This window comes from Hylobates moloch, unplaced genomic scaffold (genome assembly GCF_009828535.3).
Source record: "Hylobates moloch isolate HMO894 unplaced genomic scaffold, HMol_V3 SCAFFOLD_4, whole genome shotgun sequence".
In the NCBI taxonomy this organism is placed as follows: domain Eukaryota; kingdom Metazoa; phylum Chordata; class Mammalia; order Primates; family Hylobatidae; genus Hylobates; species Hylobates moloch.
The window spans coordinates 106830092-106847201 of record NW_026652279.1 but is presented as its reverse complement, the minus strand read 5'-3'; the positions used below and the strand labels follow the sequence as shown (position 1 = coordinate 106847201).

The window sequence follows — 17110 nt, the reverse complement described above, 5'->3', positions numbered from 1 at the left end:
GAAGAAGCAGCTGCTAATATAAAAGGATTATTAAACAACATAGCTAACATTTATATAATCCTGCCTTCCTGATACTGTTGTAAGCACTTTATATAGATTGACACATTTAATCCTCACATCTCTATGGAACGGTGCTATTACCCCCATTTTACAGATGATGAATTTGAGGCACTCAGGGACTATACAAGTTACTCAAGGTTATACAATTAGTAAAGATGGAGCCAGGATTTGAACCCAGGCAGTCTGCCTCCAGGGTCTGTGTTCTTAACCAATACACTATATTGTGTTGTAACTGGATACATGCAATAAGAAGGACTTTAATTCTCAAAAAGGAGAAGTGGATGATATATGCTGAATCCCTATTATATACCCTATCTCATTTCTTCTAAAAAGTAATTTGGACTCTGGAATCAGGGCATACCTTGAAAGCTATCCTACTATTAGGAGTAAATGAGATACACCAAGTATAAAGCATAATACCTTACACAAAGCAATTAGTAAGTGTCAAGTGTCATTATTTTTTCATGATAAATTTGGAATGACGGTCCAGCTGCCAAAGCTGAGAAGGCAAGAAATTCTACCTAGCAGTACTTCATGTGCAAAAAAACACCACTTGACTACTAGCCAAATAAATTGCAGTACCTTGGTACAGCAAAAATTCAGGAATAGAAGGGTGAAAAGAAGCCCCTGATGGTGTTTGTTCAATTATGTATGCACTCTTCACATTAAAAGTTACTGAACAGGGCTGGGCACGGTGGCTCACGCCTGTAATCCCAGCACTTTGGAAGGCCGAGGCGGGCAGATCACAAGGTCATGAGTTCAAGACCAGCCTGACCAACATGGTGAAACCCCACCTCTATTAACAATACAAAAATTAGCCAGGCATGGTCGTGCGTGCCTGTAATCCCAGCTACTCGGGAGGCTGAGGCAGGAGACTTGCTTGAACCTGGGAGGCGGAGGTTGCAGTGAGCCAAGATTGCGCCAGAGCAAGACTCCATCTCGAAAAAATAAATAAATAAAGTTACTGAACAACTACTAAATATTATGGGTTCACGGGGTGTGGTGGCTCGCTCCTGTAATCCCAGCACTTTGGGCGGCCAAGGCGGGCAGATCACTTGAGGTCAGGAGTTCTAGACCAGCCTGGCCATCATGGCGGAATCCTGTCTCTACTAAAAATACAAAAATTAGCTGGGCGCAGTGGCACATGCCTGTGGTCCCAGCTACTTGGAAGACTAAGGCACGAGAATTGCTTGAACCCAGGAGGTGGAGGTTGCAGTGAGCTGAGATTACACCACTGCACTCCAGCCTGGGTGACAGAGAGAGACTCTGTCTCAAAAACAAAACAAAACAAAACAAAAAAAGGTTAGACAATATACTAGAGTCAGTCAGGTACCATGCTAAACATACATTATACTGTTTCATCCTTCCAATCACCCTGCAAAATCACATTCTCCTCACCCTACAGATGAGAAAACTGAGGTTCAGAGGGTTGAAATAACTCAGGTAGCCAGGATCAGATTCAAGACTCAACTCCAGACTGGTCTTCTGCTCTCTTCACTAGACCATACTACCTCTCACAAGGGTATACGTGCTAAAGAAGAGTATGTAATAGATCTAAGGGAAAGAGGATTTTGAAGATTCCATATCTCAACAAAACTTCCACTACACTGTACTCCATTCATCCAAACAAGCTTAGAGGATTTGGCAAACTCCTTATGATGACTATATCTACCCATTCGGTCTCCTTTAACTACAGGTGATAGAAAACCCACTTAAAGAGGATTTCATGTGCCAAATAACAAAAAATTCCAGAGGTGGCTTTAAGGTGGCTTCATTAAGGACTCAAATGATGCCCTCAGGACTCTTTCACTTTCTCTTATCTATCCCTCCCCCATGTTAACTCAGTTATTTGGCAGACCCCCACCTCAGGTAGCAAGATGGCAGAGGCAGGTCGGGAAGAGAACAAGTCTTCTTCCCAGAAGTCCCTAGCGAAAATTTGTCTTTCATGAAGCTGACAAGGGTGTGTGCCCGTCCTTGGACCTATTACTGTGCCCAGAGATGAGATACTTCACTGGCCAGCCTGAGCCAATGACATCTTTGGGGAAGGGTAGTCAACACCATTAAAATCACACAGATTGAAAAGGGGAAACAGTGGTTTCCACAAGCACAATCAAGATTCTGCAACAATGTGAAAGTAAATGGATACTGGTTAAAGAAGCAAATGTCCACAACATTATCTGCTGGATATCCTACGAACTTCTCATTCTGAACAACAGTATCCCTTTCATAATCTGTATTTCAAGCAACCATCCTGAGCACCATCTCCTAAATTCCTAGCTCTCTCCTTATACTTTTGTTGTGGAATCAGGAGGACCAGAGAGAGACCATGGGGTGTATACAGGAGGATATCTTTAATGAGTGCACTCAAGACCCAGCGGACTTAACATCCAAAGACTGGGCCCAGAACAAAGACAGCACTTGTATACACACTTTAAAAAGGGGTGGGCTAGCTTGAAGCAGGCTTACAGCTGCGCAAATGCAGGGATACAGAGGCAGGACAAAGACAGTTAATCAAACACTGTAACAGGTTCATAACTCAGGATTACACATGACCGTTGCTATGCAGCCCAGATGTCCATTATCCAGGTTTGCCTAGTGCCTAGCATGGCTTATTCCATGGCCTTCACTATGGCGCCCAGGTGGCCTGCTCAGACAGTTTATGACCACTCCACTACTTAGATAAAACAGAAGACTTGAAGTCACCAGTTACAGAGAACGGAATTTATAAACTCATACCATAAAACAAAGGAAAATTTGTTTTTCTTCTCCATATGTTGAGGGAGTGCTGGGAGAGTCTCCAGAGCACATTCCTTTGTGTCCTGGCTTCTTAGATAGATAGTATTATCAAGACTTTCCCTGGGTCTGGGCTGTGCACATTGCTGCCTCTGGGACAAGTCAGCCTAATACAGGAAAGCTTATTTCTCTTTTTAATTTTTTTTTTGTTTTTTGTTTGTTTTTTTCTTTTTTTAGGTTTTTTTTTTATTATATTTTAGGTTTTAGGGTACATGTGCACAATGTGCAGGTTTGTTACATATGTATCCATGTGCCATGTTGATTTCCTGCACCCATTAACTCGTCATTTAGCATTAGGTATATCTCCTAATGCTGTCCCTCCCCCATCCCCCAACCCCACAACAGTCCCCGGAGTGTGATGTTCCCCTTCCTGTGTCCATGAGTTCTCATTGTTCAATTCCCACCTATGAGTGAGAACATGCGGTGTTTGGTTTTTTGTCCTTGCGATAGTTTACTGAGAATGATGTTTTCCAGTTTCATCCATGTCCCTACAAAGGACATGAACTCATCATTTTTTATGGCTGCATAGTATTCCATGGTGTATATGTGCCACATTTTCTTAATCCAGTCTATCGTTGTTGGACATCTGGGTTGGTTCCAACTCTCTGCTATTGTGAATAGTGCCACAATAAACATACGTGTGCATGTGTCTTTATAGCAGCATGATTTATAGTCCTTTGGGTATATACCCAGTAATGGGATGGCTGGGTCAAATGGTATTTCTAGTTCTAGATCCCTGAGGAATCGCCACACTGACTTCCACAATGGTTGAACTAGTTTACAGTCCCACCAACAGTGTAAAAGTGTTCCTGTTTCTCCACATCCTCTCCAGCACCTGTTGTTTCCTGATTTTTTAATGATGGCCATTCTAACTGGTGTGAGATGGTAACTCACTGTGGTTTTGATTTGCATTTCTCTGATGGCCAGTGATGATGAGCATTTCTTCATGTGTTTTTTGGCTGCATAAATGTCTTCTTTTGAGAAGTGTCTGTTCATGTCCTTTGCCCACTTTTTGATGGGGTTGTTTGTTTTTTTCTTGTAAATTTGTTGGAGTTCATTGTAGATTCTGGATATTAGCCCTTTGTCAGATGAGTAGGTTGCAAAAATTTTCTCCCATTCTGTAGGTTGCCTGTTCACTCTGATGGTAGTTTCTTTTGCTGTGCAGAAGCTCTTTAGTTTAATTAGATCCCATTTGTCAGTTTTGGCTTTTGTTGCCATTGCTTTTGGTGTTTTAGACATGAAGTCCTTGCCCACGCCTATGTCCTGAATGGTATTGCCTAGGTTTTCTTGTAGGATTTTAATGGTTTTAGGTTTCTCTTTTTAATTTTATTTTGCTTTCTTTAATTTCCCGCCTCACTTTGACTCCCAACAATTCTTCTAACCCTTCAATTTGCTGACTCTAATTAACATCTTCTCACTGTCCCCAGTCTGCAGTGTCCTCGTTTCTCTCTTTAATGACACTAGATTCCATGGTCCATCATTATAATCATTCCCTTGCCGCTATCTTCCTCCGTCATACTAGCGTGGCAAAACCTTAATCCTGATTAAAGCCAATCTCTACTTCTCTTTATTAATTTATAATTTATCTGTGGTTTTATTTTATTGTGTTATTCCTCTTCTCTGCCACACTTGCACCTGAGCAGCTGAAGGAAAGCTCTCAATCATGCTAGCTGGTCTCACATTAAATACATGGCTACAAACATCAAGTGAGCCCTTAGTGACACCTGGCAACTTAACTACATCTACCTAGTCAATTCGGTCCCTCACTCCTGATTATTCAAATGTTCTCTTTTCACTTCTCGAACCTAGAACACCTCTTTCTTCCTCCTCCCTCTGTGCTGACCTGACTTCCTCTTCCACCGAGAAAAAGCAAACCATCAAATCTAAACTTCTACATCTACCATCTAGCCACAGTTGGATCCTTTTACTTGCTTTACCCTCTTTAAACAATGGATAAACTATGGCCAATTCCTCCACTTGTGCACTGAATTTCTTTCCCTGTTATGTAACCAAGGACATCTTTCCTTCAAGTACACCCTTTCTCTCCTCTATTGCCTTCTCTGCTTAGTCATTCCCATCAGCACAATAATGATAATAATAGCAGCTAAGACAAAGTGCTTACTAAATGTAACAGGGAGATTTCTAAGGTGGTTCCCAATGATCCCCACCTGCTATCAACCCCGTCCACTTACTGGTGTAATCTCCTATCCTTCAGTGTGAGCAGTATCTGTGACTCAGGGCAAAAGTGATGGGACTTCACTTCTGTAATTAGGTTACATAAGATTATGACTTCTGTCTTCTCTCATTGCATTCTCAGTCTGTACACTCTGATTTAGAAATCTGCCATATTGAAGAGGCCGATGTGGCAAAAACAAAACAAACCAAAAAAAAAAAAAAAACACTAATGACAAGCTTTAGCCAAGAGTCAGCTACGAACGTGGACTCTTAAGTCCAACAATCCTGGAGGAACTGAATTCTACCAACCATGTAAGCTTGGAAACAATATTTCCCCAGTCAAAACTTCAGATGAGAATCCAACCCTGGCTGATACCTTGACTATCACCGGTGAGAGACTCTGAAGCAAAGGAGCCAACTAAGCCATGTCAGGAGTCCCAGCCCACAGAAACTGTGAAATAATAAATGCATGTTGTTTTAAACTACTAAGTCCGTGGTAATAGGTTATATACCAATAGATAATTAATACATTAAGCAACAAGCACTCTTCTAAATGATGTAAATATATTAATCATCTACTTCTCACACAATCCTATTAGTGTCTTCATTTTACAGATGAGGAAACTAAGGGAGGCTTATAAATTTGCTCAAGAGCATGCACCTTGGAAAGGGCAGACTTAATAATCCTTCCCACCCAGTGTCTGATTTCTCTACCTTTTCTTTTTCTCTTTTTTTTTGAGACAGGGTCTCATTCTGTCACCCAGGGTGGATTTACAATTTTGGCTCACTGCAACCTCCACCTCCTGGGCTCCAGCGATTCTCCCACCTCAGCCTCCCAAGTAGCTGAACTACAGGTGTGCACCACCATGCCCAGCTAAGTTTTGTATTTTTTGTGGAGATGAAGTCTCACCACATTGCCCAGCCTGGTCTCAAACTTCTGGACTCAAGGGATCATCCCACCTCAGACTGCCAAGGTGCTGGGATTACAGGCATGAGCCACTGTGCCTGGTCCTCTGCCTCTCTTTATGGCAAAACTCCTTGAGAGAGTTCTCTATGTCAGCTGTCTACATTTACTCCTCTGCCACTTTGTTTTGAGCTTACTCTAGATAGGCTTTCCTCCCTACCACTCCACTGAAACTGATCACAGGGTTATTAGGATCTCCAAATTGCCAAGTCAATGTTTAGTCCCCATCTCTCATACTTATCAACAATATTTGAGAACTAATTATTTCCTATTCCTTCAAATACTTTATTCACTTGGCATCTGAGTAATCACATTCTCTCGATTTCTCCCTCTACTTCTCTGGACTCTCCTTTTTGGTCTCCACATCTAGATTCTCATCTTTCTGGCCTCTTAACTTCAGTGGGCACTGGATTGAGTCCTTGGATCCCCCCTCTTCTCTGTATACTCTTTTTTTTTTTTTTTTTTCCTGAGACGGAGTTTCACTCTTGTTGCCCAGGCTGGAGTACAATGGCGCAACCTCGGCTCACCACAACCTCCGCCTTCCGGGTTCAAGCAATTCTCCTGCCTCAGCTAATTTTGTATTTTTAGCAGAGACCGGGTTTCTCCATGTTGGTCAGGCTGGTGTCCAACTCCTGACCTCAGGTGATCCGCCCACCTCGGCCTCCCAAAGTGCTGGGATTACAGGCGTGAGCCACCACGCCCGGCCCTGTATACTCTCAATCTTATGTAACTTCATCCAGTCTCGTGGCTTTAAATACCATCTGTATGACAACTCTCAAACTTACAACAAGCTCAGGTTCTCCCCTAAAGTCTCAATTTATATATCCAACTGCCTACTCAAACTCTCCATCTTCATATTCAGTAAGCATTTCAAACTTAAAATCTCCATACTAGAACTCATTTCTCCCTCATAAACCTTGCTCCTGCTGCAATTTTCCGTATCTTAATAAAAGGCAACTCCATTCTTCCAAGCACACAGGCCGAAACCTTGGAGTCATCCTGAATATTTTTTTTCTTATACCCCAAATCCAATCAACTGATACATCCTGTCAACATCTTCAGATTATATCCAACTCCAGCCTTTTCTCACCAACTCGAGTTACTACCCTAGCCCAAGCCACCATCATCTCTTGAATAATTATTGTTAATAGCCTCCTAACTGATTTCCTTGCTTCCACTTTTGCCCATGTACAGTTTATTCTCAATAATGCAGCCAGAATGGTCATCTTAAAACCTAAGTCAGATGATATTGTTCTGCTCAAAACATTTCCATTTATTTAACAGACATCTACATAGTGCTTACTATATTTACCAGACACTTTTCTAAACACTTTACAAATATTACTTCATTTAATCCTTATAACAGCCCTATCATTCTATTTTGCAACTGCAGAAACTGAAGAACCAAAAAGCTATTATTTGCCCAAAGTCTCACAATCACTAGCGGTGAAGCTACAATTCTAACCTAAGCAGTCGACTCCATAGTCCACGATTTTAGTCACCATGCCATGCTGCCTCTCCATGGCTACTGGCTTCCCATCTCACTCAGAAGAAAAATCCTATAATGTCTTAGGCGACCCAGTCCCCTGGATGATCCTATCCCATATCTTCAACTCCTCCTCTCCCTCTCATCTTACTCAAACCACACAGACCTGTGAACATTTGCGATGACGTCCCATCTAAAGACCCACTTGCTGTTATTTCTGTCCGGAACACTCTTCCCATGGGTATCTGCAAGGGCAAGCCCATAAATTCTTTACGTCTCTGCTTAAAGACCATCTTATCAGTGAGGTCCTTTCCAGCCCTATTTAAAATAGCATCACCAGTTACTTTATAGATCCTTGACCTTGTTTTATTTTTCTTCAGAGCACTTATCATCTGCTTTAAATGTATTTGTTTATTGTCTATTCTCCCTCCTCATTAGAACGTAATCTAATTAGAATGTATCTGAATAGGCAGATATTGTAATTTTGTCTACTGTCATATCTCTAGCATCCAGAATAGAAGAATAGTTATCATTTTAATGACTGGATATTGAAGAAACACTAATGTAATGGCAATGATGGTCAATACTGGAATATACCTAGGATATATAATTTACTACACTTCATTTCATTCTCAGAGGGAAGTCTCAGTTCAGAGATCCACCTTAAAATAAGGGGGAAGGGCTGGGCATGGTGGCTCACGCCTGTAATCCCAGCACTTTGGGAGGCTGAGGTGGGTGGATCATTTGAGCACAGGAGTTCAAGACCAGCTTGGGCAACATTGCAAAACCCCAACTCTACAAAAAATACAAAAATTAGCCAGGCATGGTGGTGTGTGCCTGTAGTCCCAGCTACTCGGGAGGCTGAGGTGGGAGGATCACCTAAGACCAGGGAGGTCGAGGGTGCAGTGAACCATGATCGTGCCACTGCACTCCAGCCTGGGTGACAGTGTAAGACTCTGTCATAAATAAATAAATAAATAAATAAATAAATAAATAAATAAATAGGAAGAGGACAAAGTGCAAATAGTGGAGTAGGGCATTTTCTAACCTACTACTTTGCCCTAACTGCTATATCCTGAAATGCTCTTAAAGAGAACACAAGAATGTTTGGAAGCTTTGGAACTCTTAAATGAGATCATACTTCTTCAACATATTAACCAGATGAGGATTTTCTGTGATCAAACTACTGGAAACTACAATTTAGGCCTTCAAACAAGAAAACACTTCAAGGGAAAGTAACTATATATCATACATTAAAGCAAATTTAAGAATCAAATTCAGTACAACAAATTATACCTAATACAAGCAATTGCCAACTTAAAAACATTGTGTCGGGCATGGTGGCTCATACCTATAATCTCAGCACTTTGGGAAGCTGAAGAGGGAGGATCACTTGAGCCCAGAAGTTCGGGACCACCCTGTGCAACATACAGGGACCCCATCTCTACAAAAAATTTAAAAATTATCTAGGCATAGTAGTGCACACTTGTGATCCAAGGTACTTGGGAGGTTGAGGCAGAAGGATCGTTTGAGCCCAGGAGTTTGAGGCTACAGTGAGTCATGATCACACGCCACTGCACTCCAGCCTGGGCTGGAGTGCCTGGCCGCAAAAATAATTTTTTAAAAAGGCTGGGGGGAGGCCAGGCGAGGTGGCTCACACCTGTAATCCCAGCACTTTGGGAGGCCGAGGCAGGTGGATCACGAGGTCAGGAGATAAAGACCATCCTAGCTAACATGGTGAAACTCTGTCTCTACTAAAAATACAAAAAATTAGCCGGGCATGGTGGCGGGCACCTGTAGTCTCAGCTACTCGGGAGGCTGAGGCAGAAGTATGGCGTGAATCCAGGAGGTGGAGCTTGCAGTGAGTCGAGATTGCGCCACTGCGCTCCAGCCTGGGTGACAGAGCAAGACTCCGTCTCAAAAAAAAAAAGGCCAGGGGTACCGGGCACAGTGGCTCATGCCTGTAATCCTAGCACATTGGGAGGCTGAGGTGGGCAGATCACAAGGTCAGGAGTTCAAGTCCAGCCTGGCCAACATGGCAAAACCCCGTCTCTACCAAAAATACAAAAATTAGCTGGGAGTGGTGGCAGGCGCCTGTAATCCCAGCTACTTGGGAGACTGAGAGAGGAGAATCACTTGAACCCAGGAGGCAGAGGTTGTAGTGAGCCAAGATCGTGCCACTGCACACCCAGCCTGGGCGACAAGAGCAAGACTCCGTCTCCAAAAAAAAAAAAAAGGGCCAGGGGTGGCAGCTCATGCCATAATCCCAACCCTCTAGCACTTCGGAAGGCCAACGTAGGTGGATTGCTTGAGTCCAGGAATTTGAGATCAGCCTGGGCAACATGGTGAAACCCTGTCTCTACAAAAAAAAAAAAAAAAAATTCCTGGGCATGGTGACACATGCCTATAGTCCCAACACTCAGGAGGCTGAGGCAGGAGGATCACTGCGGCCCAGGAGGCAGAGGTTGCAGTGAGCCGAATTCACAGCACTTCACTCCAGCCTGAGAGACAGAGTGAGACCCTGTCTCAAAAAGAAAGACAAAAAAAAAAAAAAGCAGATTGTATTCCAGAAGTTAATGGACAAAAAGAAGTTTGCAGCTCATATTGCACTATCTTCATTATTATAATAAAACTGTAGATTCCCAGGTAAGCCCACCAGCTTATTTAATTCAAAGGTTCCTAAAATACTATACCCTTGCAATAAAAAAAAATAATAGCACATTAATTAAATATAACTCTCTACACCACGAACTTACAGAAATTAGCTGCCCAGAAGTCCCGGCCTATTAAGTCTGAAAAGAGGGAGAGAGAGGAGAAAAAAATGACAGTATATATGGTTTCAAGGCTCCAAAACACCATTGTCAATATACCACTTATGAGGTATCTGTGTTATTTCCACTATCTCACTCATTACTGAAAATCAGATGGAGACAAGGTAATAAGTACAACAGGGTATGGTTGCTTAGATTTCCCAATACCAGAGAAAGGGACAGAAAATAACTCACTACAGCATTATTTCCTCAGGGAAACCTCCCTTGACTTCCTAGACCAGGACAAGTCCCTTGTTATTCACATGCACAGAACAATATTCCTTGCTTCAGTGTCCTTCTCTGACAATAATTGTTTTCGTTAAGACCAATATTGGACTAATGTCTGTCTCCTATATTGGGCTATAAGTCCTAGTTTACACAGTATATACCATGTCCGTTTTGTTCACTGTGACATACTCAGAGCCTAGCAATCATTGAAAGCTTGTGGGATGAGTCTATCTGCCCATCCATTCACTCAAACTGGGCAGCATAAGAAAGTCATTCTTGTCGTTGGGCACGGTGGCTTACGCCTGTAATCCCAGCACTTTGGGAGGCCAAGGCAGGGGGATCACAAGGTCAGGAGTTCGAGACCATCCTGGCTAACATGGTGAAACCCCACCTCTACTAAAAACACAAAAATTAGCCAGGAGTGGTGGTGCACGCCTGTAATCCCAGCTACTCAGGAGGCTGAGGCAGGAGAATCGCTTGAAGCCAGGAGGTGGAGCTTGCAGTGAGCCAAGATCACACCATTGCACGCCAGACTGGGTGACAGAGCGAAACTCTGTCTCAAAAAAAAAAAAAAAAAAAAAAGAAAAGAAAAGAAACAAAGAAAGTCGTTCTTGCCTTTGAAGCCAAGGTGCTTCTTTGCCAACTTTGCTTCATCAAATACTAGTTCCCCAACTGCTAGCCTCTAAAGCCCTGTTTCTCCCAGAAAATTAAAAGCACTGAAGTGGACACCATGATGTGACACCCAGATTCCCCCTTCAGCACGGAGGGCATTATTCCCACAGCTGCTGAGAGTGTGGCCAGCAGACAGCCCTCAGCTATTAGGCCTCTTTGAAATTGCCTCCACTAAAGAAAGACCCCTTGCTCAAGGTCACGCCTACTTACTGGGGCAAACCACATCCACTGACTGGCTGGGACAGGAGGACAGCTCTGGAGGGCTCCCTGTGGAATCGTCCTGGCTTTTCATTGAGACTGCCTTACATGCTCTATCCAATCTTGCTTAAATCCTTTTCCTTCCATACATGCTGATCCCAAGAGTACTCGCTAATAAATCCCTGTCCCCATCTCAAAATCAGCTGTTCAGGGAACCCAATCTATGACACGCAGCATTTATTCCCATGTTTCCTTGAACTTCAAGAAACAGAGCTGACAAGACCAAAGACATAAAAATGAAGTCCCCACCTCACCTCTGAATCTCTAGGGAAATAACCAACTAAAGAGACACAAAGGGGGCTGGGCACAGTGGCTCACACCTGTAATCCCAGTACTTTGGGAGGCCGACGGGCAGATCACGAACGAGGTCAAGAGATCGAGACCATCCTGGCCAACACAGTAAAACCCTATCTCTACTAAAAATACAAAAATTAGCTGGGTGTGGTGGCCCGTGCCTGTAGTCCCAGCTGCTCGGGAGGCTGAGGCAGGAGAATCGCTTGAACCTGCGAGGTGGAAGTTGCAGTGAGCCAAGATTGCGCCACTGCACTCCAGCCTGGCAAAAAAAGTGACACTCTGTCTCAAAAAAAAAAAAAAAAAAAAAAAAAAATAACAGGGAGGCACAAAGGGGAAAAAAAATTTCTATGGCAAAGCTTTTAGCCTAACAAAATTTGAATCACTGTTTCCACGCTTAGGCAAGATAATTAACCTCCCTAATCTTAAATTTTATCATCTGAAAAATACAGATAATTAGTACCTACTTTATAGGTTTGCTTTGCAAAACACTCGCTACACAAGAAACGTTAAGTTCCTTTTTCTCCTGCTATCTGCAAAGCTTTAGGGTATCACCCATTCCAGTTTCATCTCTCCCTTGCATATAACTTTCTCTTTGGCCACCAATGTCCAAGTGCTTGCCTGTCTGTGAAAAAATGAAAGCTAGCCGGGAACGGTGGCTCACGCCTATAATCCCAGCACTTTGGGAGGCCAAGGTGGGTGGATCACTTGAAATCAGGAGTTCAAGACCACCTTGGCCAACATGGTGAAACCCTGTCTCGGCTGGGCACAGTGGCTCATGCCTGTAATCCCAGAACTTTGGGAGGCCAAGGCAGGCAGATCACGAGGTCAGGTGTTTGAGACCATCCTGGCCAACATGGTGAAACCCCATCTCTACTAAAGATACAAAAAATTAGCTGGGTGTGGTGGTACACGCCTGTAATCCCAGCTATTCGGGAGGCTGAGGCAGGAGAATAGCTTGAACCCGGGAGGCAAAGGTTGCAGTGAGCCAAGATTGTGCCATTGCACACCAGCCTGGGTGACAGGGCGAGACTCCAGCTCAAAAACAAAAACAAACAAACAAACAAAACCCCATCTCTACTAAAAATATAAAAATTAGCCGGGCATGGTGGTCAGGCTGGTCTCGAACTCCCGACCTCAGGTGATCCACCCACCTCGGCCTCCCAAAGTGCTGCAATTACAGGCATGAGCCACCACGCCTGGCCGCAAAAATAATTTTTTAAAAAGGCCAGAGGGGAGGCCAGGTGCAGTGGCTCACGCCTGTAATCCCAGCACTTTGGGAGGCCAAGGCGGGTGGATCACGAGGTCAGGAGATCGAGACCATCCTGGCTAACACGATGAAACCCCATCTCTACTAAAAATACAAAAAATTAGCTGGGCGTGGTGGTGGGCGCCTGTAGTCCCAGCTACTCGGGAGGCTGAGGCAGAAGAATCGCTTGAACCCAGGAGGTGGAGCTTGCAGTGAGCCGAGATAGCACCACCTTAGATGCTGGGGCTGGCATTGCCCTCATGGACCACTTTGTCAAGCTGATTTCCTGGTAAGACAATGAATTTGACTACAGCAACAGGGTGGGGGACCTCATGGCCCACATGGCCTCTAAGGAGTAAGACCCCTGGACCACCAGCCCCAGCGACAGAACAAGAGGAAGAGAGAGGCCCTCAATGCTGGGAAGTCCCTGCCATACTCAGTCCCCAACCACACTAAGACTCTCCCCTCCTCACAACTTCCATGCAGACCCCCTGAAGTGGGAGGGGCCTAGGGAGCCCTGCCTTGTCATGTGCCATCAATAAAATCCCCTGTGCTCAGCCAAAAAAAAAAAAAATTCAAAATTCCAGAAATAGCACTTCATTAGACCAGAACAGTACAGGTCCTGGATATTTTGTTATTTTGGTAAACAATCTACTACTATATTTGTTTTTCCCTAAACACACTATTTATCCCCAGTCCTGCCCATAGGGTTTTTTGTTTTTTTCTTTTTAGATACGGTTTCACTCTGTAGCCCAGCCTGGAGTACAAGGGGTGTGATCTCAGCTCACTGCAGCCTCAGCCTCCTAGGCTCAAGTGATCCTCCCACGTCAGCCTTTCAAGTAGCTGGGACTACAAGTGTACACCACCACACCCAGCTAACTTTTTACAGTTTTTGTAGATAAAGGGTTTTGCTATATTGCCCAGGCTGGTCTCAAACTCCTGGGCTCAAGCAATTCGCCCACCTCGTCCTCCCAAAGTGCTGGGATTACAGACATGAGCCACTGCACCCGGCTCTTCTTGAAAGCTTCTTTGGAGGTTCTAGCAGGGGAGTACAGCCATACATATACCCTTGACTGAAGACCAATCCTCCTCTATCCGGATGGTCATCCTCTTTGGTCAAGCGTGCAGCTTTGGGAGGGACATACATGGAGCAGTGTGGGAGGAAGGGGACACCCGCCTAGCCAGCCAGATTAGCCAAATCAACCCTGGTGATCAATGGGGTGGCAGATGTCCCAGCCAGATCACACTCACATCCATTTTTCTTTTTTTTTTGAGACAGGGTGTCACTCTGTCGCCCAGGCAGGAGTGCATGCAGCGGCACAATCTTGACTCACTGCAACCTCCAAATACGCTCTTCTTAAACATCACCTTCTTTATGATGTCTTCCCAGTTATGGTGAAGCATTAATTTTTTTCCCGCTCAAAACTCTCAGAGATCTTGTATGTATAGTTCCTACTGTATTTACACAGTTCTATACCTGTCTAGCGATGGAATTAAATATGTACAAGATGATCTATAAACCCTGAGATATCCTAGGAAGAAACATTATTTAGCAACAAAGATCAGAACTCAAGGTATTATTTTTAATAGGAAATATTAATGTAAGGAGAAAAAACTTGAAATCAATATGTACTTCAATTCAAATTCTGATTAGATGAGAAAGAAGATATACTTTCTAAGCAACAAATTACATTTTAAATTAATTTATTTTTTTGAGATGGAATTTTTGCTCTGTTGCCCAGGCTGGAGTGCAACGGAGCAATCTCAGCTCACTGCAACCTCCGCCTCCCGATTTCAAGCGATTCTTCTGTCTCAGCCTCCCAAGTAGCTGGGACTACAGGCGCACACCACCATGATTGGCTAATTTTTGTATTTTTAGTAGAGATGGGGTGTCACCATATTGGCCAGGCTGGTCTCAAACTCTTGACCTCATGATCCACCCGCCTCAGCCTCCCAAAGTGCTGGGATTACAGGCGTGAGCCACCACGCCCAGCCCGATCCTGTGATAATTTTCTAATTGTGACTCTGGTTACCCTCCCCTCTAATTCATACTGCACACTGCCAAACATTTTTTTTTTCTGAATAAATATCTGGCATCTCTACCTCACTCAAATCCTCCAAAAAGTTCGTTACTTCCTTGTAAATCAAAGTTAGAACATCTCCGTTTCATGATATGACAATCTGAGTATATGGTCCCAATCTTCATCTACACAGATCTTCTGCTCTAGGTTCTCTCTGTTTTCCACGACACGCTATGCTGATTATATATTTTGAGTCTTGCATTTCTGTTCCATTCCCCCATGGTATACACTGTGTCCACCCATCCAAATCCTGTAAGGCAAACATTGAGCATTTACCATGCTCCTAGGACAATGGCATCATCTCAAGTCACACCATTTTTTCAAGCTTTTTCCTTCAGTCCGTAAGGGCGATCTCCTCCTTAGTGACTCTCCCCCAAGTAACATGCTACTGGAGGGAGAAATGCCTATTTAATCCATCCTTTTAAGTCACACCGAGCTTGGAAATAAGTCAAATGAGTGCCACAGACTAAGGCGAGGGCTGAAGAATGAGAGGTCATGCATTTACTTATCATCTATTTGTTGAGTAATTACCATGTGCCAAACACTATTCTGGGTATGACAGGCAAAGATTCTGTTCTCATGGAATGTGATTTTGTGTGTTCAGAGGTAATCGACTTTGAACATATGAACACAAAATCACTCTACACTGTGAAAAGTGCTTTGAAGAATGTAATACAGATCCGTCGTGTTAGCAAATGATCATAAGGGAGCTGTTTTAGGAAGGCCGACAAGAAAGACCTCTTAGGTTTAATTAACGAGAACTCAGCCATGTGATAAAACAGTTAAAGCATTAAGAAACCAAAAGTCCTTACATTTTAAGTTTCAACGACTTTCAGGATCACATTTTGAATATGCTTAAGTATTATGAAACTCCCCTAGGAGAAAACACTCCCCAATATCAAACAATAAAGCACAAATAGTGCTCACTGTGAGCTAACCAAAATTGCTGTCTTCACATAAAACGTTTATTGACGGCCAGTTTCACGAGACCCAAATGTGCTCTAAAAGAATACTCCAGTCCAATGACCTCTCCTGACCTCTCCTTCTGTGAGTTCAGGGCGCTCTCGCCTCTTTTGAGAGCTTCATTAAGGACCATCAACCTAAGAGAACACTTTTAAGAATAGGCAAGGACCAGTCCTACTTTCTGGCCGAGAAAACTGTACAGAATACAGTAGACATTCAACTACCTCACATAGGCTCATGGCTAAAACCAGTTTCACCAAGGGAAGATACAAGGAATTCTTCAGTCTGGGATAAAATGCACCGTCCAAATCTGGGGACACCAAGACAAGACTCCAGGAAAGCCGTGAGAAAGAGATCTCGTCCAGGCAGATTCAGACTAGTAACTGGCTGAAAGACACTTTGCGTCCCTAATTTCCTCATCTGCAAACAGATACAACAATGACTCCTGCCTCTCAAAATATGTGAAGCTCTAACGAGATAGCCGTAAAAGAACTTTAAGAGGCGCACGGAGCGGGATAGGCTCAAGTTACTTAAACTATTCTTGTGTTAGGAGGAGCGCAAGTGGGAGACTCGCGAACATTACCTTGACTAGCCACACTCCTGTGTTCTGTTTGGCGCCGGTCAAGTCGAGTTCCCCGCGCTCGGCCATGGGTCTGTAGCCAGTGGAGGCGTGCGGGCTGCAGCAGCGACCCCAGGAGCCGCAGGACTGAGGAGCGGGCGTCCGGAGCAAACGACTATCCGCGCTGAGAGGCGAAGAGCCGCCGTTCCTCACCTGCCAGAACACTGGGAACCGAAGGAAAGAGGAACACGCCGCGAGAAGCCGGGACTGCGCCTGCGCAATGCTACGTCAGTACGGCGCGCTGTTGCAGACAAACTTTCTGCTTCGGAAATTTCTTGGGTGGGCGTGGCTGTCAGCGTTGTCTGTATCTGAGGGATTAAAACGTAGGGTGGGATGAGCTAAAACGTTAGCAATGTATTTAAAGACATGGTCAGCATAACTGAAGAAAAAGATTATCAGAACGGAAAAGTGGGGTTCAAAGAGACGAAAGTTGTCAGAACATGTCCAACCCTAACCAAGAG

At 44.0% G+C, this 17110-nt stretch overlaps 1 protein-coding gene across 1 annotated transcript in view; it reads right to left on the bottom strand.

Moving 5' to 3' along the window:
* The window catches only part of GTF2F2 (general transcription factor IIF subunit 2), a 167501-nt gene extending 150652 nt beyond the window's left edge, over positions 1-16849 (bottom strand). The window contains exon 1 of the mRNA XM_032150814.2: positions 16614-16849. Coding sequence (XP_032006705.1) covers positions 16614-16679 — 66 coding nt within the window. The 5' untranslated portion in view covers positions 16680-16849. The remainder of the gene's footprint in view (positions 1-16613) is intronic.
* Between the last annotated feature and the right edge of the window lie 261 nt (positions 16850-17110).